This window comes from Zonotrichia albicollis, chromosome 1, assembly GCF_047830755.1.
Source record: "Zonotrichia albicollis isolate bZonAlb1 chromosome 1, bZonAlb1.hap1, whole genome shotgun sequence".
NCBI lineage: Eukaryota > Metazoa > Chordata > Aves > Passeriformes > Passerellidae > Zonotrichia > Zonotrichia albicollis.
Window position 1 is genome coordinate 2,374,039 of NC_133819.1, and position 17,768 is coordinate 2,391,806.

General features: G+C 47.3%; 3 protein-coding genes across 3 annotated transcripts in view; 1 reads left to right on the forward strand and 2 right to left on the reverse strand.

Annotated features, from left to right (window-relative positions):
* LOC141728855 (obscurin-like) overlaps nt 1–8,217 on the forward strand; it is a 28,231-nt gene extending 20,014 nt beyond the window's left edge. The window contains exons 20-26 of the mRNA XM_074539977.1: nt 433–603; nt 1,963–2,083; nt 3,267–3,506; nt 4,744–4,967; nt 5,399–5,474; nt 6,309–6,458; nt 6,822–8,217. Coding sequence (XP_074396078.1) covers nt 433–603; nt 1,963–2,083; nt 3,267–3,506; nt 4,744–4,967; nt 5,399–5,474; nt 6,309–6,458; nt 6,822–6,999 — 1,160 coding nt within the window. The 3' untranslated portion in view covers nt 7,000–8,217. The remainder of the gene's footprint in view (nt 1–432; nt 604–1,962; nt 2,084–3,266; nt 3,507–4,743; nt 4,968–5,398; nt 5,475–6,308; nt 6,459–6,821) is intronic.
* Nucleotides 8,218–8,353: 136 nt separating this feature from the next.
* CYP8B1 (cytochrome P450 family 8 subfamily B member 1) lies at nt 8,354–11,466 on the reverse strand. The gene has a single exon (XM_074540033.1). The coding sequence runs from the start codon at nt 11,452–11,454 to the stop codon at nt 9,925–9,927; it is 1,530 nt and encodes a 509-aa protein (XP_074396134.1). The 5' UTR covers nt 11,455–11,466; the 3' UTR covers nt 8,354–9,924.
* Nucleotides 11,467–13,704: 2,238 nt separating this feature from the next.
* ACKR2 (atypical chemokine receptor 2) lies at nt 13,705–17,509 on the reverse strand. The gene is made up of 3 exons (XM_005491460.3): nt 17,110–17,509; nt 16,475–16,532; nt 13,705–14,827 (listed from the first exon to the last, which is right to left on the reverse strand). The coding sequence occupies exons 1-3, from the start codon at nt 17,293–17,295 to the stop codon at nt 13,710–13,712; spliced, it is 1,362 nt and encodes a 453-aa protein (XP_005491517.3). The 5' UTR covers nt 17,296–17,509; the 3' UTR covers nt 13,705–13,709.
* Nucleotides 17,510–17,768: the final 259 nt, after the last annotated feature.

Here is a 17,768-nt window from a genome sequence, read left to right on the forward strand (position 1 = left end):
GGATGGTGTGAGTGGATGGTTCTGTCCAGGAATCCTACACTGCATGGTCTCAACTAGATTTAAGACAGAGTCAACAGGAAAAAAAAAATAGAATTAATTATGTTTTGTTTGGAGTTCTTGATGTCTATTTCCAGTAGAGTTTGGTGGCATGAATTAGATAAAGAGAAAAAATACAGGAAAATGTCACCTTTCCTCTGGAACAATATTGGCACAATTTGGAATTATCAGATATGAACCAACTAATTTTAGAAAAGGTAGAGCCCCAAAGTTGGCCAAATTAGTTTCTCCACATTCCCAGCACATAAAGCTGGTGGGGAAAAAAAAAATGAGGAAAAAAACCACAACAAAACCCCAAATATCTAAAAAACCTCCAAGCCATAGTGACCACCTTAAAATGAACGCTGATTTCTTTTCTGTCTGTTCTTGGTTCAGATGGGGAGTGGACAACTCTTGCTTCTGACATCACTGACTGCTGCTACTATGCCAGAAATCTCCCCCAGGGCTTCATCTACAGCTTCAGGACCGCCTGCAGCAGCAAGGCAGGGATGGGCCCCTACAGTGACCCCTCTGCCAAAGTGACAATCACTGCCAAGGATCAGATGGGTAAGACCAAACACCCAGAAAACTTTGGGATTTTCCTGCATCAAACCCGCTGCATTTTTTTAGTTGTTGACCCAGAAGCCAAGAGCAAGTGAATCAAGGCCAATTCCTCTTGGCTCAGGGTTGTTCAGGGCTTTTGCATCTAAAATTAAATGATTTTCTAATTATTTTCTAGTTCTGGACACAGGGGAATAGGTAAAAACATATTAAAAAGCTCAATAACATAACATCATGTAAATATAAACAATGTGTAACTATGAAAAATTTAATATTATAAAATATAATAAATATCTATATATTATTTATTAAAATAATATATATAAAATTTAATAATAAAATAACAGCCTTAGAGCTGTAGATTACCTGTTGAAGAGACAGTTTTGATTTGAGATTATGAGGAAATTGGTCTTGTACAATAAATATTTTACTATAGGCATTTATCTACTGATACAGACCTTGCATTGGTGAAAACTCTGGACTTGCTTATATTACAGAATAAATCCTAAATTCAGTAGTTATTTTGTCTATTCTGGAATCTTCCATTGGGAGTTACTGTCCTGTGGTGAGTTTTCCAGCTGTATTTTGTCTCTGAAGTATAGAAATCTTGATTTACTATTTTTGTCACCCGTTTGACTACTTTGTACTGCACACATGTTTTTAAAATTAAGAGGTCCATGCCCCACAGCAAACAGATCCTCATGGCAGAGGAAATGTCCCTTCTGTAAAGAGACAGAAGGATGCTCTAGCTGGAATTTCCTCCCAATGGAGAGGATTGCTCTGTAAGAATCAGTTCACAGAGATATTTTTAACTCACTCTAAGTCCTCTGCTTTCCTTTTTCTCAGGATTTCTTATCATATTTCAGCTTTTCCAACCAGATGCTTTAAAGGGATGCTTTAGTATTTCAGGGAGCGCTTGGATACAACCAAACACGAACCAGAGCAACAAGTTCCAGCTGCTGCTCTGAAATGTCCAACCACAATTTTTCTAATTGCTTCTAATTTCTAATTAGAGTTTCTAATTTCTTGTCAGTTTTTACCATATCCCGAGGATTTGCTGTGTGAGAAAATAAGAATCAGTGGCCAAGATATTTGATACCATAGCACACAACAAAGAATCCATCTCATTCTGTCTGCAGTGGCCATATCAGGGAATTTTGGGGTGGACAGAGCAGAATCTGCTGCATTCCAGTAGCAATGGGTGCTATATTCCAATATATATTCCAGTAGCACCTGGAACATAGAGTCCCCTGGAGAAAGTTCTGCTTGTTGTTGTTCACAGATAGCAGGGGAGACTCAGACAGGCTCCAGTTTCCACACAGAGCTGTTTTCCCATGTAAAGCTGTTTTCCCTTTCCCCCTGCAGAGCCTCGTGCTGCCACACAGGAGTCCCCATCAGCTGCCCCTGAGGAAGAGAGTGAAGTGATCTCACCTCCTGAGCCCTTCCCAACCTACCAGACCTACGCCTTCCAAACTGAGATCAAAAGGTAGAGAACCCAGCCGAGTTCTTCGTGCCCCAGAGGGAAATCCCACATGTGATGGAGCAGCTCTCCCACAAAGAAAGGCTGAGAAAATCGGGGTTGTTCAGCCTGGAGAAGAGAAACTTCAGGGTGACCTAACTGCACCTTCTAGTACCTGAAGGGTGCCAACCAGAAAGATGGAGAGGGACTTTCCATAAGGGGATTTAGGGGCAGGACAAGGGGATGGCTTCAAAGTGAATGAGAGTTGGTTTAGATTAGATATTAGGAAAAAAATGCTTCCCTGTGTGTGGTGGTGTTTGCAGGGGTCTTAGGATGAGGGAAGGGATGAGAATGTTGACTCCATGTTTCAGAAGATTTGATTTATTATTTTATTATATATATTATATTAAAAGTATACTAAAAGAATAGAAGAAAGGATTTAATCAGAAGGCTAGCAAGGAATAGAAAAAGAATTATAACAAAGGCTTGTGACTGACTGAGACAGTCCAGACAGCTGGACTGGCTGTTAATTAATAACAATCACATGAGACCAATCACAGATCCACCTGTTGCATTCCACAGTAGCAGATAATCAGCGTTTACATTTTGTTTCTGAGGCCTCTCAGCTTCTCAGGAGAAAACATCCCAAGGAAAGGATTTTTCATAAAACATGTCTGTGATACCTGTGAGGGTGGGGAGGCCCTGGCACAGGCTGTCCAGAGAAGCTGTGGCTGCCCCACCCCTGGAAGTGCTCAAGGCCAGGTTGTTTTATCCCCCTTACTGTAAAAAATAACTTTTTCCTCATATCTGGTCTAAATCAACCCTCTTTTACTTTGATACCATCCCCTCTTGTCCTGTCACAACAGATGTGCTGGGCAGGGGGCAGCCAATTGATTTATTATTAAGTGAGCCCAGGGCTAATAACATTTCTTGTCCTTGCTGCACCAATCTTTGCAGATACAGAAAGACACTGATTTCTGTTGGCAACAGGAGAAGTTCTCTTGCTCTCTCCTCTCTCTCCAGAGGAGTTAAACTCTCACTCCTGTAATTTAAAGTGACTGTACAGAATACAGACACAGGAGGATGTGCAAACTGTGACAGTAGATGCAGTAACTCCCCCCCAGGCACAGATGAAAAGCACAGCACGGGATCCTGGTGGTTTTAAAGAACAGGAGAGAAGCTAAACGTGCCTTTGTGTTCTTTGCACCAGGGGCCGGTTCAGCATCGTCCGGCAGTGCCGGGAGAAGGTGAGCGGCAAAACTCTGGCTGCTAAAATCATCCCTTACTGGCAAGAGGACAAGCAGGCTGTGCTGCTGGAGTACCAGGTGCTCAGGAAGCTCCACCACACCAACATAGCCCAGCTGAAGGGTGCCTACGTCAGCCCCAGGCACCTGGTGCTGATCCAGGAGATGTGTGTGGGGCCAGAGCTGCTCCACTCCTTGGCTTTACGGTAAGAACATGAGGGAAGAGCTTTCCTGTCAGGGCTGCTGTTGGGAAGAAGATACCTGTTGGTTTCTCCTGACAAACTGGATCATCCCTCTCAATCTCATCCACTGTGCTGTCACTGAACACAGGATTTGTAAAGTGTTTGTTCTGCATCTTCTGAGATAAAAAAATTACTTGAGTTTTCTACAGCAGGACAACTCAGGACCACCCAGCTGAGATGCTGAAAGCAGTTTACAGTGATATGAAACTATTGATGCCTTGTGCAGGCTGCCCTAGAACACAGACTGGACAGAGCTAAATAATAAAGCAGGGATTTATTAAAGGCCTCCATGGATGCACCTTGGGCAGCACCAGAGCCCAGCCAGGGCTGCACCCAAGATGAACCAAAATGGCCCCAAAATGCACGAGCGCTCCCGGGCTCTCTCCCTGGGATCAGTTCTGCTCCATTTGCACCTTGCAGTTCATTGTCCCATTCCAGCTTTAGCCCAGGCACTCCCACCCTGCTTGTTTTTCTCTCTGCAGCCCACGGGGTTTGTGCTCCTGGGCTGAGATTTGGATCATTTGTCCTTGGTGCCCAGCTGGAGCAGGAATTGTTTTGTCTCCCTGCTCTGTGCACAGAGCTCACCATGCCCTGATATGAAGCTAAGAACTCCACACTAAAGCAGCACAGAATCTGAAAATATAAAAGCTAAAACCTGAGGCATCACCATGTTCCATAATGTGATACATGAAGGGTTTCCTTACACCAACACCTGTTAACCCCAACACCATGACATGGAGGTTACTGAGGGTCAGGAAGATTCATTGTTTCTCACAGTGGCACAAAATGGATCTGCTGAAATCCTGTGATAAAACAAGAAGGAATTGTGGGCATCAATTCAGAGATCAATTAAGATATCCATGGCCCCACAGCAAACATACCCTCATGACAAAGGAAATGTCCCTTCTGTAAAGAAACAGAAGGATGCTCCAGCTGGAATTTCCTCCCAATGGAGAGGAGGAAAAGTCTGCTTTTTCTCTTTCAACTCTACAACATCCTGTTGTTGCATCTGTAAACCTGACTCACAGGATGGACCGGCCTCTCCACACAGAGCTGATTTGCTAAACTAGAGTTGTTTCTTCTTGACTCTCAAGGGTCTGATGGGATCAGACACCCAGGGGAGGGTGACAGTGGGTGTAGAAAGGCATTTCTGGGCATGCAGACAGCACACCTGTGTTTTCTATCCCCTTTCTCTCACCAGGACATCATACTCAGAGGTGGAGGTCCGAGACTACCTGTGGCAGATCCTCAGTGCCACTGAGTACCTCCATGCACACAACATCCTGCACCTGGACCTCAGGTCTGAGAACATGATCATCACTGAGCCCAACCTGCTGAAACTCCTGGATTTTGGCAATGCACAGTTCTACACACCAGACAAATTTATTACCATGGATAAATGCTCGGACTATGTGGAGACCATGGGTGAGTAGAGCTCAGTCACAAGGACTTGGGGCTTATCTGCAATGTGTGATAAACAGAAAGACACAAACATTGGTCAAGGCAGCAGGTAGTCCCAGCCAGAAAAACCTTCCAGGTGCTGCTCTCCAGTGCCAGTGAGAGTTTGTGGGAGCACTGAGTGGTGACAGCTGTCCACTGCAGAGCACAGGGGACAGAGCTCACAGCAGTGTCACTTTAGCTGGCATCTATGTGTCCATTGCTGCCATCTGCCCAGAGGTTCTCATGGTTTCACTGCAATCAGCATCCATGTGGAAGCTCCTCAACCAGCTCCCTGTCCTGGGAAATGCCTCTTCTTCCCTCTTGGCAAGGCAGCAAAGCATGAGAGTATCCACTGCCTTTGTGCTGCTCTCAGTGTGTTGGAGAGGAGCTTGCCTCACACAAGTTTACTTTTCCAGCTCCAGAACTGCTGACAGAGCAAGGAGCCCTTCCCCAGACTGATATTTGGTCCATTGGAATTACAGCCTTCATCATGTGAGTCCATTGATTGCTGTGCTGTTATTTGCTTTAAAATTACAATTTCAGTTTTTAAATCACAGCCTTCATCATGTGAGTCAGTTGATTGTTCCCTACCCTGTGAGTGACTTTAAAATCAGTTTCATAGAGTTAATCTCAGCTGTGCCCTTCCTTTGACAATGCCATGGAAAGCTGGGGGATGGATGGGCAACCTGTGCCAGGGCCTCACAGGGAAGAATTTCTTCCCAATATCTAATCTAAAGTTATATTCTTTTAATTTAAAACTGTTCATCCTTGTTCTGCCACTACAAGCCCTTATCCAAGGTCCATCTTGGAGGCTCTCTTGGAGCCCCTTTAGGCACTGGAGTGGGCTCTAAGGTCTCTCTGAAGCCTTCTCCAGGATGAACAATCCCAATTCTCTCAGTTTTTTTCCAAAGAAGAGGTGCCCCATCTTTCTGCTAACCTCAGTGGCTTCCTCTGGACTCGCTCCAACAGCTCCACATCCTCCTCATGCAGCCACCCTAGAAAATAAATTACTCAAACTCTAATTAACTCTAATAGTTTATAAAAACATTGGTCTTGTAAGCCAAAGATTGAAGACTAAACCCCTTCCTAGTTACCCCACCACCCTATCTCGAGAAGAAAGGATTCAAATCCTCATCTCCAACTCCCAAAGCTGGCATTTTTAACTAAACTACTTCCTGACCCTTCCACTAAAAAGCCCAAATCGCGCCCGAGACAGCCCCCACACAAGGTGCAACACCACGAATAAAGTCAACAACAATCCTCAATTCTGTCAGCTGCTGGGAGCTGGAGGCAGGTCCATGATTTCATTCTCTTCTCCTGGGGCAGGCTGAGTGCCAACTACCCCATCAGCTCGGATGTACCCTGTGAGTTCCTGAGAACAGCCAGGAAGGGGAAGCTGAAGCTGGCGCGGTGCTACGCGGGTCTGTCCGGGGGAGCAGTGTCCTTCCTGCAGAGCACTCTGTGTGCAAACCCTTGGTAAGAGGCTGCCTGTCCTCCCAGCACATCCTGGGTGTTGCTCCTTCTCTCTGTTTGCAAGGATTCTCCTGTCATGGATATATTTTCTGAAAAATCCTTTGCTAGGATTTGTTTCTCCAGAGAGTCTGAGACAGCTGAATGTGATTGGCCATTAATTAAAAACAACCACATGAGACCAATCAAAGATGCACCTGTTGCATTCCACAGCAGCAGATAATTATTGTTTACATTTCGTTTCTGAGGCCTCTCAGCTTCTCAGGAGAAAAATCCTCTCAAAATGATTTTTCAGAAAATATGTCCATGACAGCCTCCCCATGCAGCACAGACCCTCCATGACTGACCCCTCACCTCTGTCTGTCCTAGGGGAAGGCCCTCAGCCTCCGAGTGCCTCCAGAGCCCCTGGCTGCAGGAAACAGGTCTGGACAACAGGCAGCAGGCACTGGTCACCTTCCCCACCACCAAACTGAGGAATTTCCTCATGGACCGGGAAAAGAAGAGGGGCCTGCTGTGCTCCAAGTATGGCCTCATGATTGCACAGTGACGTGGATGTGGTGACAGATGGGAATCACCTCCCTGTGCCCTCCTGCACCGGGTGTTTGGTACCAAACCCTCCCACCAACCCCACTGTGTTCTGTCCGTGTGTCCTGCCTGCCACGGGCTGTTTCTGTCTAGGTGTGACTGTGGGGGGAACTGGGACACTGGACAGTGAAGGCAGCAAACCCAACAGTGACCTTGCAACATGCAGATTTTGTACCACTAAGAGACTTTGCCACTTTGAAGCTGAGCTGCTCTTCCCTGGGGAGCAGGGACACATCCACTGGGAGATGTGGCAGCAGTGTCCCTGGCAAAGGCTGAGTGTTTTAATTCTTTTTAAAAACCCTGAAATGTCACGTTCCTCTATGACCTTCACACCCTGCTTTCCTCTGCAAAGGATGGTGTTGGCTGTGTCATTGCTTTGTACTCATAACTTCAGTGTTCCTTTGAGTTTCTCTGCAGTGATTGATGTATCCCTCAATTTCCCATATGAGCAGCAGAAAGAGGCTTTATCAGAGCTGTGTCTGGCTGTGTTTAGTGGAAGGAGAACAGGAAAACAGTTCCTAATGCCCTAAAGTTCAATACTAAAAGTGAGGCTGTTTATCCAGGGATGCTCTTTCCAAACAAGTTTAACCCATATTATTCCAAACCTGAAAGATGGAGCATCATGACTCCTTCCCTTGCTGAGCATGCAGAGCAGGAATTGTGACTGAGAGCTGAGGAGCTTTCCCTGTGCTGTGAAGAGCAGGCACCAACTCAATAGATTGTAAAATTTGGAATGCTGAAGTGTGCTAGAGGAGAGAACCCCAAGGGCTTAGGGCCAGACTCCATGCTCAGTTCTCTGGGAGGAGAGGAGAGTTACACAAGACAGACACTGCAATGAGGGCTGCCCCCAAGAAACCCTTCAGGACTCTGGATCCCATCCAATTTAACTTCTGTCACAAATCCAGACAGGTTTTTGTTGGCACAGGCTGGTTCTTTGCTCTTGCTGGTGCATTTTGGGATGGAAAGATCAGTGCCAGGGAAAAACCTATCTAAACATAAAAAACATAATTATAGATTAACTCACTTGGAGTTTTCATGCTCTTCCATATATGAATTATTTTCTTTCTTGCTTCTCACTATTGCATGCATTTGAGCATGTCTGAGCTCTTTTATAGACTCAACACTGTTTGGTTAAATAAACCATTCTGACAAGCAAATAAAGCCACATTTTTCTGCTGAACCATTGTTGTTACTTTTACATTCCTTCCCCAATCCCAATCCACATTTGTGCAGCACACATCCCTCAACTCTGACCTGGGCTCTTTGTGATAACCTGCATACACTGTATTAGCTAGGAACCACTTCCATGCAGGACATCCACATGAAAAATCCTTTTACTAGAGCTTTGGAAGGAGGACATCATCTGGGCAGGATGTGATGATGGCTCTGAGCTGCCCAGCTACCCCAGGGAATTCCTGGGCATGGTTTGGAGCTTGCATTGACCAGAATGTGAAAAGGGCTTCAGATGACAAAAAAATAGGTGAGAGCTGCAGCTGGAGCATGGAAGGAGTGAAAAGGTGCTGGAATTGCTAATGGAAATATCAGCAGTTGCAGTCAAGCCTTACAGGTAGTTTTTTTCCTTGGTCCTGCCTCAACTGCTTGATAGTTTCTGCCTGAATTTCCACCACATCCATGAGGTCAGGGCTAATGACCAGTCTGGCAGGCCAGGATAGTTTGCCCTTAACATGCAGTTACAACATCATGTAACATCATGACCTTTGCAGGACAAAGCAGAATCTGGATCTGATGTTTGGACACATGTGAAAATGTTTGAGTTTCATTCCTCGACCACAAATAATCTCCAAAGTTCAAGGTTAGTGTCAGCATTAAAATCAATCCACTGCTCTCCATGCAGGAGAGGCTTGGGTTTAACTTCTGTAAGGAAGTGGTGGAAGTTCTAATTGTTGAAGGGTGATAAAGCAAAGCAGAGCTTGTAGAGCAAAGTTTTATCCTGCACTGATTCAGCAGATAAAAAATATGTTTGAGGGCTGTAAGATCACAGTGGCTGTAGCCCATAAGGGATTGAGGTTGCTCTCTTTGGAGGTCTCATCAGATACAAGAAGGGAACCATAAACAAGACAAAATTCTCCAAGGAAATTTTTACATCTCTGGAGAGGATATCTGCTGCTCTCTGACCTTTCAGGGGTTCACCACAAGCTGATGCCATCCTGCCAATGATACTTACTGAGGAAAATAAATTATCAGGTGCAGGGTGTGACCTGACAAGTCTAGGGACCGGTCAGTCACCTATTTGCCCCCAACCAGCCCTTTTCACCCCCTTACATCTCAATTTTCTTCCCTAAATCACCCAAGTCCCTCTTTTAACCCTCTTTGGTTCCTCCCCCAAACACTCTATTATATAAAGTCCTGTGCAGTACCAAAATGCACTTTTCATACACAGCATAGGAGGTCTCCCCTGCCTTGACACAATCCCCCTTATCCCAGGCGGTGATCCAGAGAGCTGATGACACATCTCCATGGGAGTCATGCTGGGACCATGGGGCTGATTCTGTGCTGGGGCAGCCCTGGGAGGAACCTGGGCAAAACCCTTATTCCTTGGAAGCCCTGAATTTGAGTTCCCACCTGCCAATCTGACCCTGTGCTCCTCCTGGCTTTCAATGGGCTGATGGTCCCCAGGATGGGGCTGGGAGTAGCCTGGCAGGGCACATTTTGTCTCTATGTGTACATCACCCTCTTCTATCCCGTAACCAACACAGCAAGCAGCAGCAGCACACAGGGAGGAGGAGGAGGTAGCAACAAAAGCCATGACAAACATTGAGCAAACAAGATCATATCAGTGCTGGCACTGCACAGATCTTATAACCATGAGATCAGACAATTTGTTCCACAGGTGACAGCAGAACAAACACCACCAGGAGTGCCCAGGTCAGAAGCGTGGCCGGTGTCTGAAGCGAACGTCGCGGACAGGCTGCATGGTCCCAAAGCCCCAGCGGCTGATGTCTATGGCTGGGATCTCCTCCTCCCCATCGACCAGCTCCAGGTCAAAGTGACTCAGCATCAAGAACACAAACAATTTCATTTCAGCAGTAGCAAAGAAGCGGCCGGGACAGGTGGAAACTCCTGCCCCCCAAGGCATGCTGACGAATTTCAGCTTTTTCCCGTTTCTGTAGAAATCTTTCCTGGTGCCGTCTGGGTGTACAAAACGGTCGTACTTAAATTTGTGTGGTTCCTCATGGATTTCTGGGTTCATCTGCACGGAGATGTATGGGAACAGAGCCACCCTGTCCCCTCTGCGGAGGGTGAACTCTGTCCCAGTGCTTGTCCTCAGGGAGGTGTCCTCGAGCACAGCTCTGACCAGTATTGGGGCTGCCACCAGCCTCAGGGTCTCCTCCAGAGCACTGTCCAGCAGAGGGGTCTGGTTCAGCATGTGCCTAGTGACAGTAACTGGGGGGCTCCCTGCCTTTACTTCCTGCCCACTCTCCTTCAAGACTTTATCCACTTCATCTCTCACAGCCTTCAGAGCCTCTGGATGCTTCAGCAGATACAAGAGGAGCCAGAAGGCAGTCGGGCCCGTGTTGCCTTGGGATGCCCAGAGGAGCATGAACATGAAACGCTCCCGCATGTACTCGGGGACACCGTTTTCTGCCAGAAGTTTCTCTTGATCACTTATCCAGCCACTGATATTGTCCTTCTGCCAGACATTCTTCACAGACAGCACATTCCAAAAGTGTCTCTTCAGCCGCTCAGCCTCTCTTTTGTCCTTGGGAGGCAGCAGAGCATAGGCCAGGTGAGGGAAGAGGCGGTCGTACTTACGGAACTCCTGGAAGAGCTGGTTGGAGTGGAGGCGATCCTGCTCTTCAGCTTTCTCCTGGCCCCCTGCCCCTCGGGGTGGCTCAGTGCCATACAGAGCCAGATACCCAGCTCTGAAGACAATATTGTAGCAGTAGTGGAAGAGGTTTTCCTCCTGCCACACTCTCTTCTCTCCTGAGCTCAGGTTGAAAAGCAGCAGCTTCCGAAAGCTCTCCATGGTGGCTTGTGTGAGGACAGTGAGGCCATCTCCCATCAGGTGCTTTATGCTTGATGTGTGAACTATGCTATGAGTGGCTTCGATGGGTTTGTAGCCAAAAACCCGCACGACCAGCTGAGTTGCACTAGTCCTAAAGTCCAGTTTGGATCGCGATTCCTTCACAATGGTGCCAAAGGAGAAGGGATCCATCACAAAGGTGAAGTAATAACCACCGATCAGCACCGTGAAAACATCCCCGTGTTTGCTCTGCATCCTTTTGAGAAACTCTGAGCTGTCCTTTCTGAATTCCAGCAGATGGCCCAGCCAGGGAATGGTACCTTTGTCCAGGGGTGGCTCATTGGGTCTCTGTCTCCGAAACACGCCCAGGACGTAGAGCCCACCGAGCAGTGATGACACCAAGGTGCAGAGGAGAACCACCCAGAGCACCATGAGAGCTCTGTGCCATCCAGGAGCTGGGACTAGAGGCAGGCTGGGGCAGGAATGTGCATTTTATCCCCACCCAGCAGCTGACAGGCAGATGCAGAGCTGGCAGCCTGTGTCCTCATTGGCTGTGAGTGTTTGCCTTGCCCCTGCTCAGTGCTCTGCTCGAGGTGAACTCGTCCCTGGATGAACCGAGAATTTTAAGGTGGAAGGTATGTTGGAATCCCGTTGGAGTACCCATGCTGTATCGGGGGGATGGGCTTTGGCATGAGGCAAATTCCCTTCTCTAGGCTGCATGGAGCCCAGATTTTGTAAGGAAAATATTTAGAGAATCCCACTCTGTGATTTTTGCCTTTAAGACCAGGCTATGGACACCCACTGAAAAAATGAAACCAATGGATGTTGGAAATGCTACTGGAAATGAGCACAGGACTGAGGGAAGGGGGTCACAGCTGAGCTGATTTAGTCTCAAAAGCCAAGAGAAGGAAAAGTCTCTGTCATTTTGGTGATCTCCACAGCACATGGTGTCCCAGGGGTGCTTTGCCAATGAACAGTGCAAGGGCTACTGCTCTGTGTGAGTGCCAAGCAAAGCAGCTGAGCTGCCCCACGAGTGAGGAGAGCTTGAGCCACTGCATTTGCTTGGCACCAGAGGAGCCCAGAGCTTCCAGATGCTCCATCCAGCCCCTGGCTGGGGAGCAGCGCCCACAGGGACCACAGCACTCCTGCTTTTCCCACTTCCCTTCTGCTTCTCAAACTCCCCTGTTACCTCTCTCCAAATGGGGTTTGGGGACAATGTCAGGGACCCCTTGTCCCCTGTCACTGCTCCCCTTGGTGTTGCCACCCTGATCTACCCAGAACTGCCACCACAGCCTGTCCCAGCCCCTGGTGTTTGGACCTCTTCTCATGCAGGATGGAGAGTGACATTAACTCCCCTCTATTCCTCACCTTTGCTCTTCCCTAGAGCATCCTATCAGAAGTCTTCCACAGTCCCAAGAGTCTTCCTCTGTCTGGGATCATAATCTTCATTTTTTAGCTTCCCAGCTGCTGTCCCTTCTGTCCCTTTCCACGTTCCCTACAGTGACCTGACCCGAGGAGTGAAGGCCACATCACAGCATCAGCTAAATATTTATTCTGGCTTTGTTTTTTTAAGGAAAGCTCCCAACCTTAGCATTTTGGAAAAACACTGCAGCAATGCTGGGAAGAAAAATAACAGCAGTGATCAACTCAAAGCCCTTCTCAGTCCTGTAACCTTATGTAGTAATAAAATAAACGTGATGAGTGCTTTCTCTTAAATTAATCATTTTATTTGTAAACTCTAGGCAAGTTCCAGACTTAATAAATTTTCAGGATGAAAAGGGACCATTTAAGGTTCAGGAGCATTTGGGGTGAATAACGCCTTGAAATAAAAGTCAGCAAACTCAGAACCTTGAACTTCAAAGCTGCACTGGGTAATAAGGATTGAGCATCAGCCCTCTGTGCTCTGCTGTTCAGGACATCCTCTCACTCTGTTGTGTTTCAAAGCTAATATTTATCTTACAGGTGGTATCCATGGATCGTTTTTATCTTGTCAAACTGGATCTTGGAAGACAAATACCTTTACCACTGTTCTGCTGAGCCCCCTTTTTATCTCTTTCTGATTGTTACTGGTCTGGACCGTTCTGCTTAAACTGTCTCAAATCAGCTGATGATCAAATTGATCTCTAACCAAGGCTCTGCCCCTTGGGGAGCCACAGTTCCCTGCTCAGCAGGTCCGTGTGCCACAGCTCATCATGACAGAGAACAACTCAGCTCAAAGGTGTCCAGTCCTTCCTGTTTTTCTCCTGGTAGGAAACAAGATTGTCCTGGTTAAATCATCTGGCAGATGGTAAGAGCCAGGAGAAGCAAAGCCATCCCTTGGCAGTCTTTCTGGCCTGATGGATGAGCATGGAATTCCATCCATGGAAAGCCCATGCCAGGGAGGAGGAGAATCTCTCCTCAAGTTTTAGTTTGCATTTTTTAAGGCACAACATTGAGAAATCTGATTCTTTGTTTGCTACTGCCTCTCATACTCCAGATGGGAACTGGGTTTCTTCCACTAGTGCAAATCCAGGACAATTCTTTCGTAATAATTCCACTTGCAACAAAAACAGATCCCACATGTACTTTTCCAATCCCAGTATGGAAAGTCCTCATCTCAAGGCTAGCATGAACTATCTGGTTACACAGTGCTGTGGGCTCACACCAACTCCAGCATGGGCAGGATACGATGTAAAAAATGTAAATATTTATGATGCATTTGTGATGCTCAGCATTTCTATCTCAGCTGCATATCTGCTGCAAGATGGGCTCGTCTGGGAGTCCTGGATGGAAAAGAAAGCACCTCTCCTGAAAATGGCCTGAGGGATCTTCCACAAATATGCCCTGAAGTGTTTCTTCACAAAAGCATAGAGCAAGGGGTTGAGACAGCAGTGGACAAAGGACAAGCTCTCTGTGACCTGCAGAGCATAATCCAGTTTTCTGCTGCTTTCACAGCTCCTGATCACACCAACATCTTGCAGGGAGTGGAGGATGAGCACAACGTTGTAAGGACACCAGAGTACAAAGAAAACCCCCACCAGAGCAAGGACTAAGCAGAGAGCTCTCCTGGAGCCAGGTATCTGGGAGGTGTTGAGCACACAGGCGATGCGGGAGTAGCAGAAGGTCATGAAGAGGAGGGGGAAAAGGAATCCCAGGGTGTTTTGAATCACCCGAAAGACAACTTTCCAAAATAAGTGTTCCTGGCCATAATCCTGGGTGCACATGATGGTTTTGTTGTGAATTTGCCTTGTGCTGGTGAAAAGGCCATCAGGAATGGAGAGAGCTATGGAAAGGACCCACATCACCAACAAGAGGAGGATGGAATTCCTCCACACCGTGGAGCTGTGAGGAGACCAAGCATGAACTATCTGCAGGTACATGTCCAGGCTCATGCAGCTCACAAAGAAGACGCCACTGTAGAAATTGAGAGTGTACATGGCATTCAAGAATGGGCACAAGATGTCCCAGGTGATCCACTGAGAAATGTACAGAGCCCAGAAAGGAAGGGTCAGTAGCAGGAAGAAGTCTGAAACCACCAGGTTCAGCAGATACAGCTCAGTCATCTTCTTTTTCTTCTTGATGTACATGAGGAGGACAGCAAACAGGAGAGCATTCCCAGCCATTCCAACCAGGAAGATGATGGTGTAAAATGATGGCAAGAACACCCTGCTGAAGGAGAGCACCTCCTCTTTGGTGCAAAGGCCATAGAGCCCATAGTCCTCCTCATCCAGGTACTCATATGGGTACTCACTCGAATTGGCAGCATGCAGCCACGAGTCTGTGGTTGTTGCTGTCACTCCTGAGCTTGTGTTTGACCAGTGGCTGCCTAGGAGTAAGGGAAAGGATCAAATGTTGCTCCAATTCACACAGGAAGCAAACAGAACATCACAGAGGGTTTTTCTTTAGCTCATAGAATGCCAGAATGGTTTGAGCTGGAAGGGACCTTCAAGATCATCTCATTCCAACCCCCTGCCATGGACAGGGATACCTTCCACTATCCCAGGTTGCCCCAAGCCAACCTGGCTTGGGCACTTCCAGGGATCCAGGGGCAGCCACAGCTTCTCTGGGCACCCTGTGCCAGGGCCTCACAGCAAAGAACTTCCTCCTAATATCTGGTCCAAACCCACCCTCTTTCAGTTGGAAGCCATTCCCTCTTGTCCTGTCACTCCATGCTCCTGTAAAAAGCCCCTCTTTTCTTTCTTGTAGGCTCCATTCATTCATTCAAGTACTGGAGTTTTCTGGGTTTAAATTTCTGCCACTGTCTGGTGAGTATTTTGTGTTCTGAACAATTTGGCCTTTGCCTAAGCATAGGCATAGCTGTCTACATGTACATACAAAAAAAAAAAAAAACCAAAACCCAAAACCCAAAATTAATTCTGCTTTCCTTACTCAGACACATAAAAATGAATGAGCATGGTTTCCTCTGACATAAGTCACTACTTCCTCCTGGCACCACCACCAGCTTTTAGTGAAGTTTCTGCTCCAAATTACAGGAAATCCACCACCACAGCTCACTGGAAGCTGCTTATATTCACCTGGGTCACTACTGAGAAAGCAATATCTCAATTCTTGGTAAAGAACCTGCCACCAGCACCTTTATGTCAGTGGGGCTGTTCCCAGGAGGGAAATGCTGAACATCTCCCTGCTCCTGGAGGACATGGACCCCTCTCCATGCCAACTCTAGGACGTGGATTCTGGTAAAAGGCCTTTGTAAGTGGAAAATACAGAATTCATAGGATCCCAGAATGGTTTAGGTTGAAGAGACCTTGAAGAACATCTTGTTCCAACCCTCTGCCCTGGACAGGGACACCTTCCATTATCCCAGGCTGCTCAAAGACTCATCCAAGGTGAGGACATGTAGGCACCAGAATCCAGTCCTGAATTTTGGTGAGAGGGAGAGATTCAGCTGGAAGAACATTGCTGGAATCACTTCTGCATGAGACAAGGCATGAGACACCCCTGCAGTGGTCACTCCCTGGAACTGTGGGCGTCTCAGCTGGCTGCAGCCCAGATTTCAGGAAATGGTGAGTGATTGGGAGCCTCCTATTTTTGGGATTTTCAAGCAAAAAAGCTGTCACTGAGGAGCCCATTTCACACAGTAGGAGATGGGACTTGCCTGGTGCTGTTGGCACTTTGAAGGTTAATGAGAAGTTTATAAATCAAGGCTAATCTTTTGACAGCAAAACAAAAAAGTTTTGCAAAAAGTTGTGTCAACACACCTGTACCCTTAAAGCAGATTTTTTTTTCAGCCATGGCCAAAGCTACCCATCTTTTCTGGAGCTCATTTTCCAGCAATCCCAAAGAGGCCTGGCTGTGTAGCTCCAGTTTCTCCTCGAGGATCTGTTTGTCCCTGCAGAGATGTGAGGGTTTAGGGATGGCTCCCTCCCCACCCACACCCAGGAAAAGGGGTGCCCCTGCACCCCCACAGGCTCAGAGTGATGTGCAGCTCTAAGGGGTGAAGCTCTGGACATACCTGCTCTGGTCCCATGACTAAAAAGGCTTAAATACCCATTCCAGGCAGCCCCAGGCAGCTGAAAAGCAAAGAAAAATGGGTTTGAGCTGGACTGAAATGTTTTTGTGCTGTCTCAGTTCTTTGGCAATTGCTGCAGAGCACTTCAGACAGAGCGGTGGGAGAGCAGGGATCTGCCATGGGAAAGAGCCACAAAAAGACTTGTCTGGGAATGAGCTTTTAAAAATTTCTTTTCTGTGTCATATTTTGGAGGAAATTCACCCTCAGCTGTGACTGCAGACCTTTGAGAGGAAACCAAGGCTGCACACTCTGCTGATCACAGCAACACCCGAGACTCATAAACCCCTTCCCCCTCACACCCCCTCTGCCCACACCAGCACAAACCACTCCCAAAATTTGCATTTGGGGTTTCTCCCACCCCACTGAGATGCCTTTTCTCCCTCTGCCACATCCTTCTCCCTCCACCTCAGCCCAGCCCTGGTGCCCGCATCCCCACCCCGTACCTCAGAGTGGAAGGGAGGGCTGAGCTCAGTAATTAATCCCAGCCCCAAGCTGGCTACCCCTCAAAAACACAAGAGAGCCTTGCCAGGTTTCTTGTGTGGCCTTGTCTACAAGCAAGAAGCAGAAAAGGCACTTACAGGAGCTTCTTCTCCTCTTTCCATCCTGCCAGAGGCTTGAACCAAGCTTTTAGGAACTTCTTTCGTTCGTGCAAGAGGACAGTCAGGAAATGTGAGCTCAGCATGACCGCCCTGGTTTTGTTTTGTTTTCCTGCTTTTTATCATTCCTTGGCAGCTGGAAGAATGATCTCCACCCTGTCTGAGCATAACATCTACAACAGCTGCCAGGGCTGAGCCCCTGCTCTAAAAATCCATGTGTTTTCCAGGAAATCTAATGCTGCAGGATCCTCATCCCTGGCAGACCAGAAATGGCAAAGGCATTTCTGATGGTTTATTGGAGGAGTTTTTGGGCATCAGCATGGGTGAGGTGTCACACTCCTGCTTGTTTCCTCATCTCACCAACACACAGGGCCATGGGAACACACTGGCTGTGCCAAGGCTTCCCCTGTGCCAATCCCAGTGAATTTTATTCACCCCAAACCAGCCTGGTAAAAACAGGAGAGCAGAGCAGCAGGGATGGCCACAGCTCCACATCCACAGAGATTCACAGAGGATTCACAAAAAGAAATTTGTTATTTCTACCCATTCCCATGTTTGCCACCATCAGCTGCTGCTGCACTTAAAATATACACTGTAATACATATCTATTACTATTATACAATACATATATATTACTATAA

Excerpts from the sequence above, each read along its gene's own strand:
- CYP8B1 (XM_074540033.1), bottom strand. The coding sequence starts at position 11,454 with ATGGTGCTCTGGGTGGTTCTCCTCTGCACCTTGGTGTCATCACTGCTC.
- ACKR2 (XM_005491460.3), bottom strand. The coding sequence starts at position 17,295 with ATGCTCAGACAGGGTGGAGATCATTCTTCCAGCTGCCAAGGAATGATA. Across the intron at positions 16,533-17,109 it reads AAAGAGGAGAAGAAGCTCCT|CTGCCTGGGGCTGCCTGGAA; the intron begins GTAAGTGCCTTT and ends TTTGCTTTTCAG. Across the intron at positions 14,828-16,474 it reads TAGTCATGGGACCAGAGCAG|GCAGCCACTGGTCAAACACA; the intron begins GTATGTCCAGAG and ends CCTTACTCCTAG.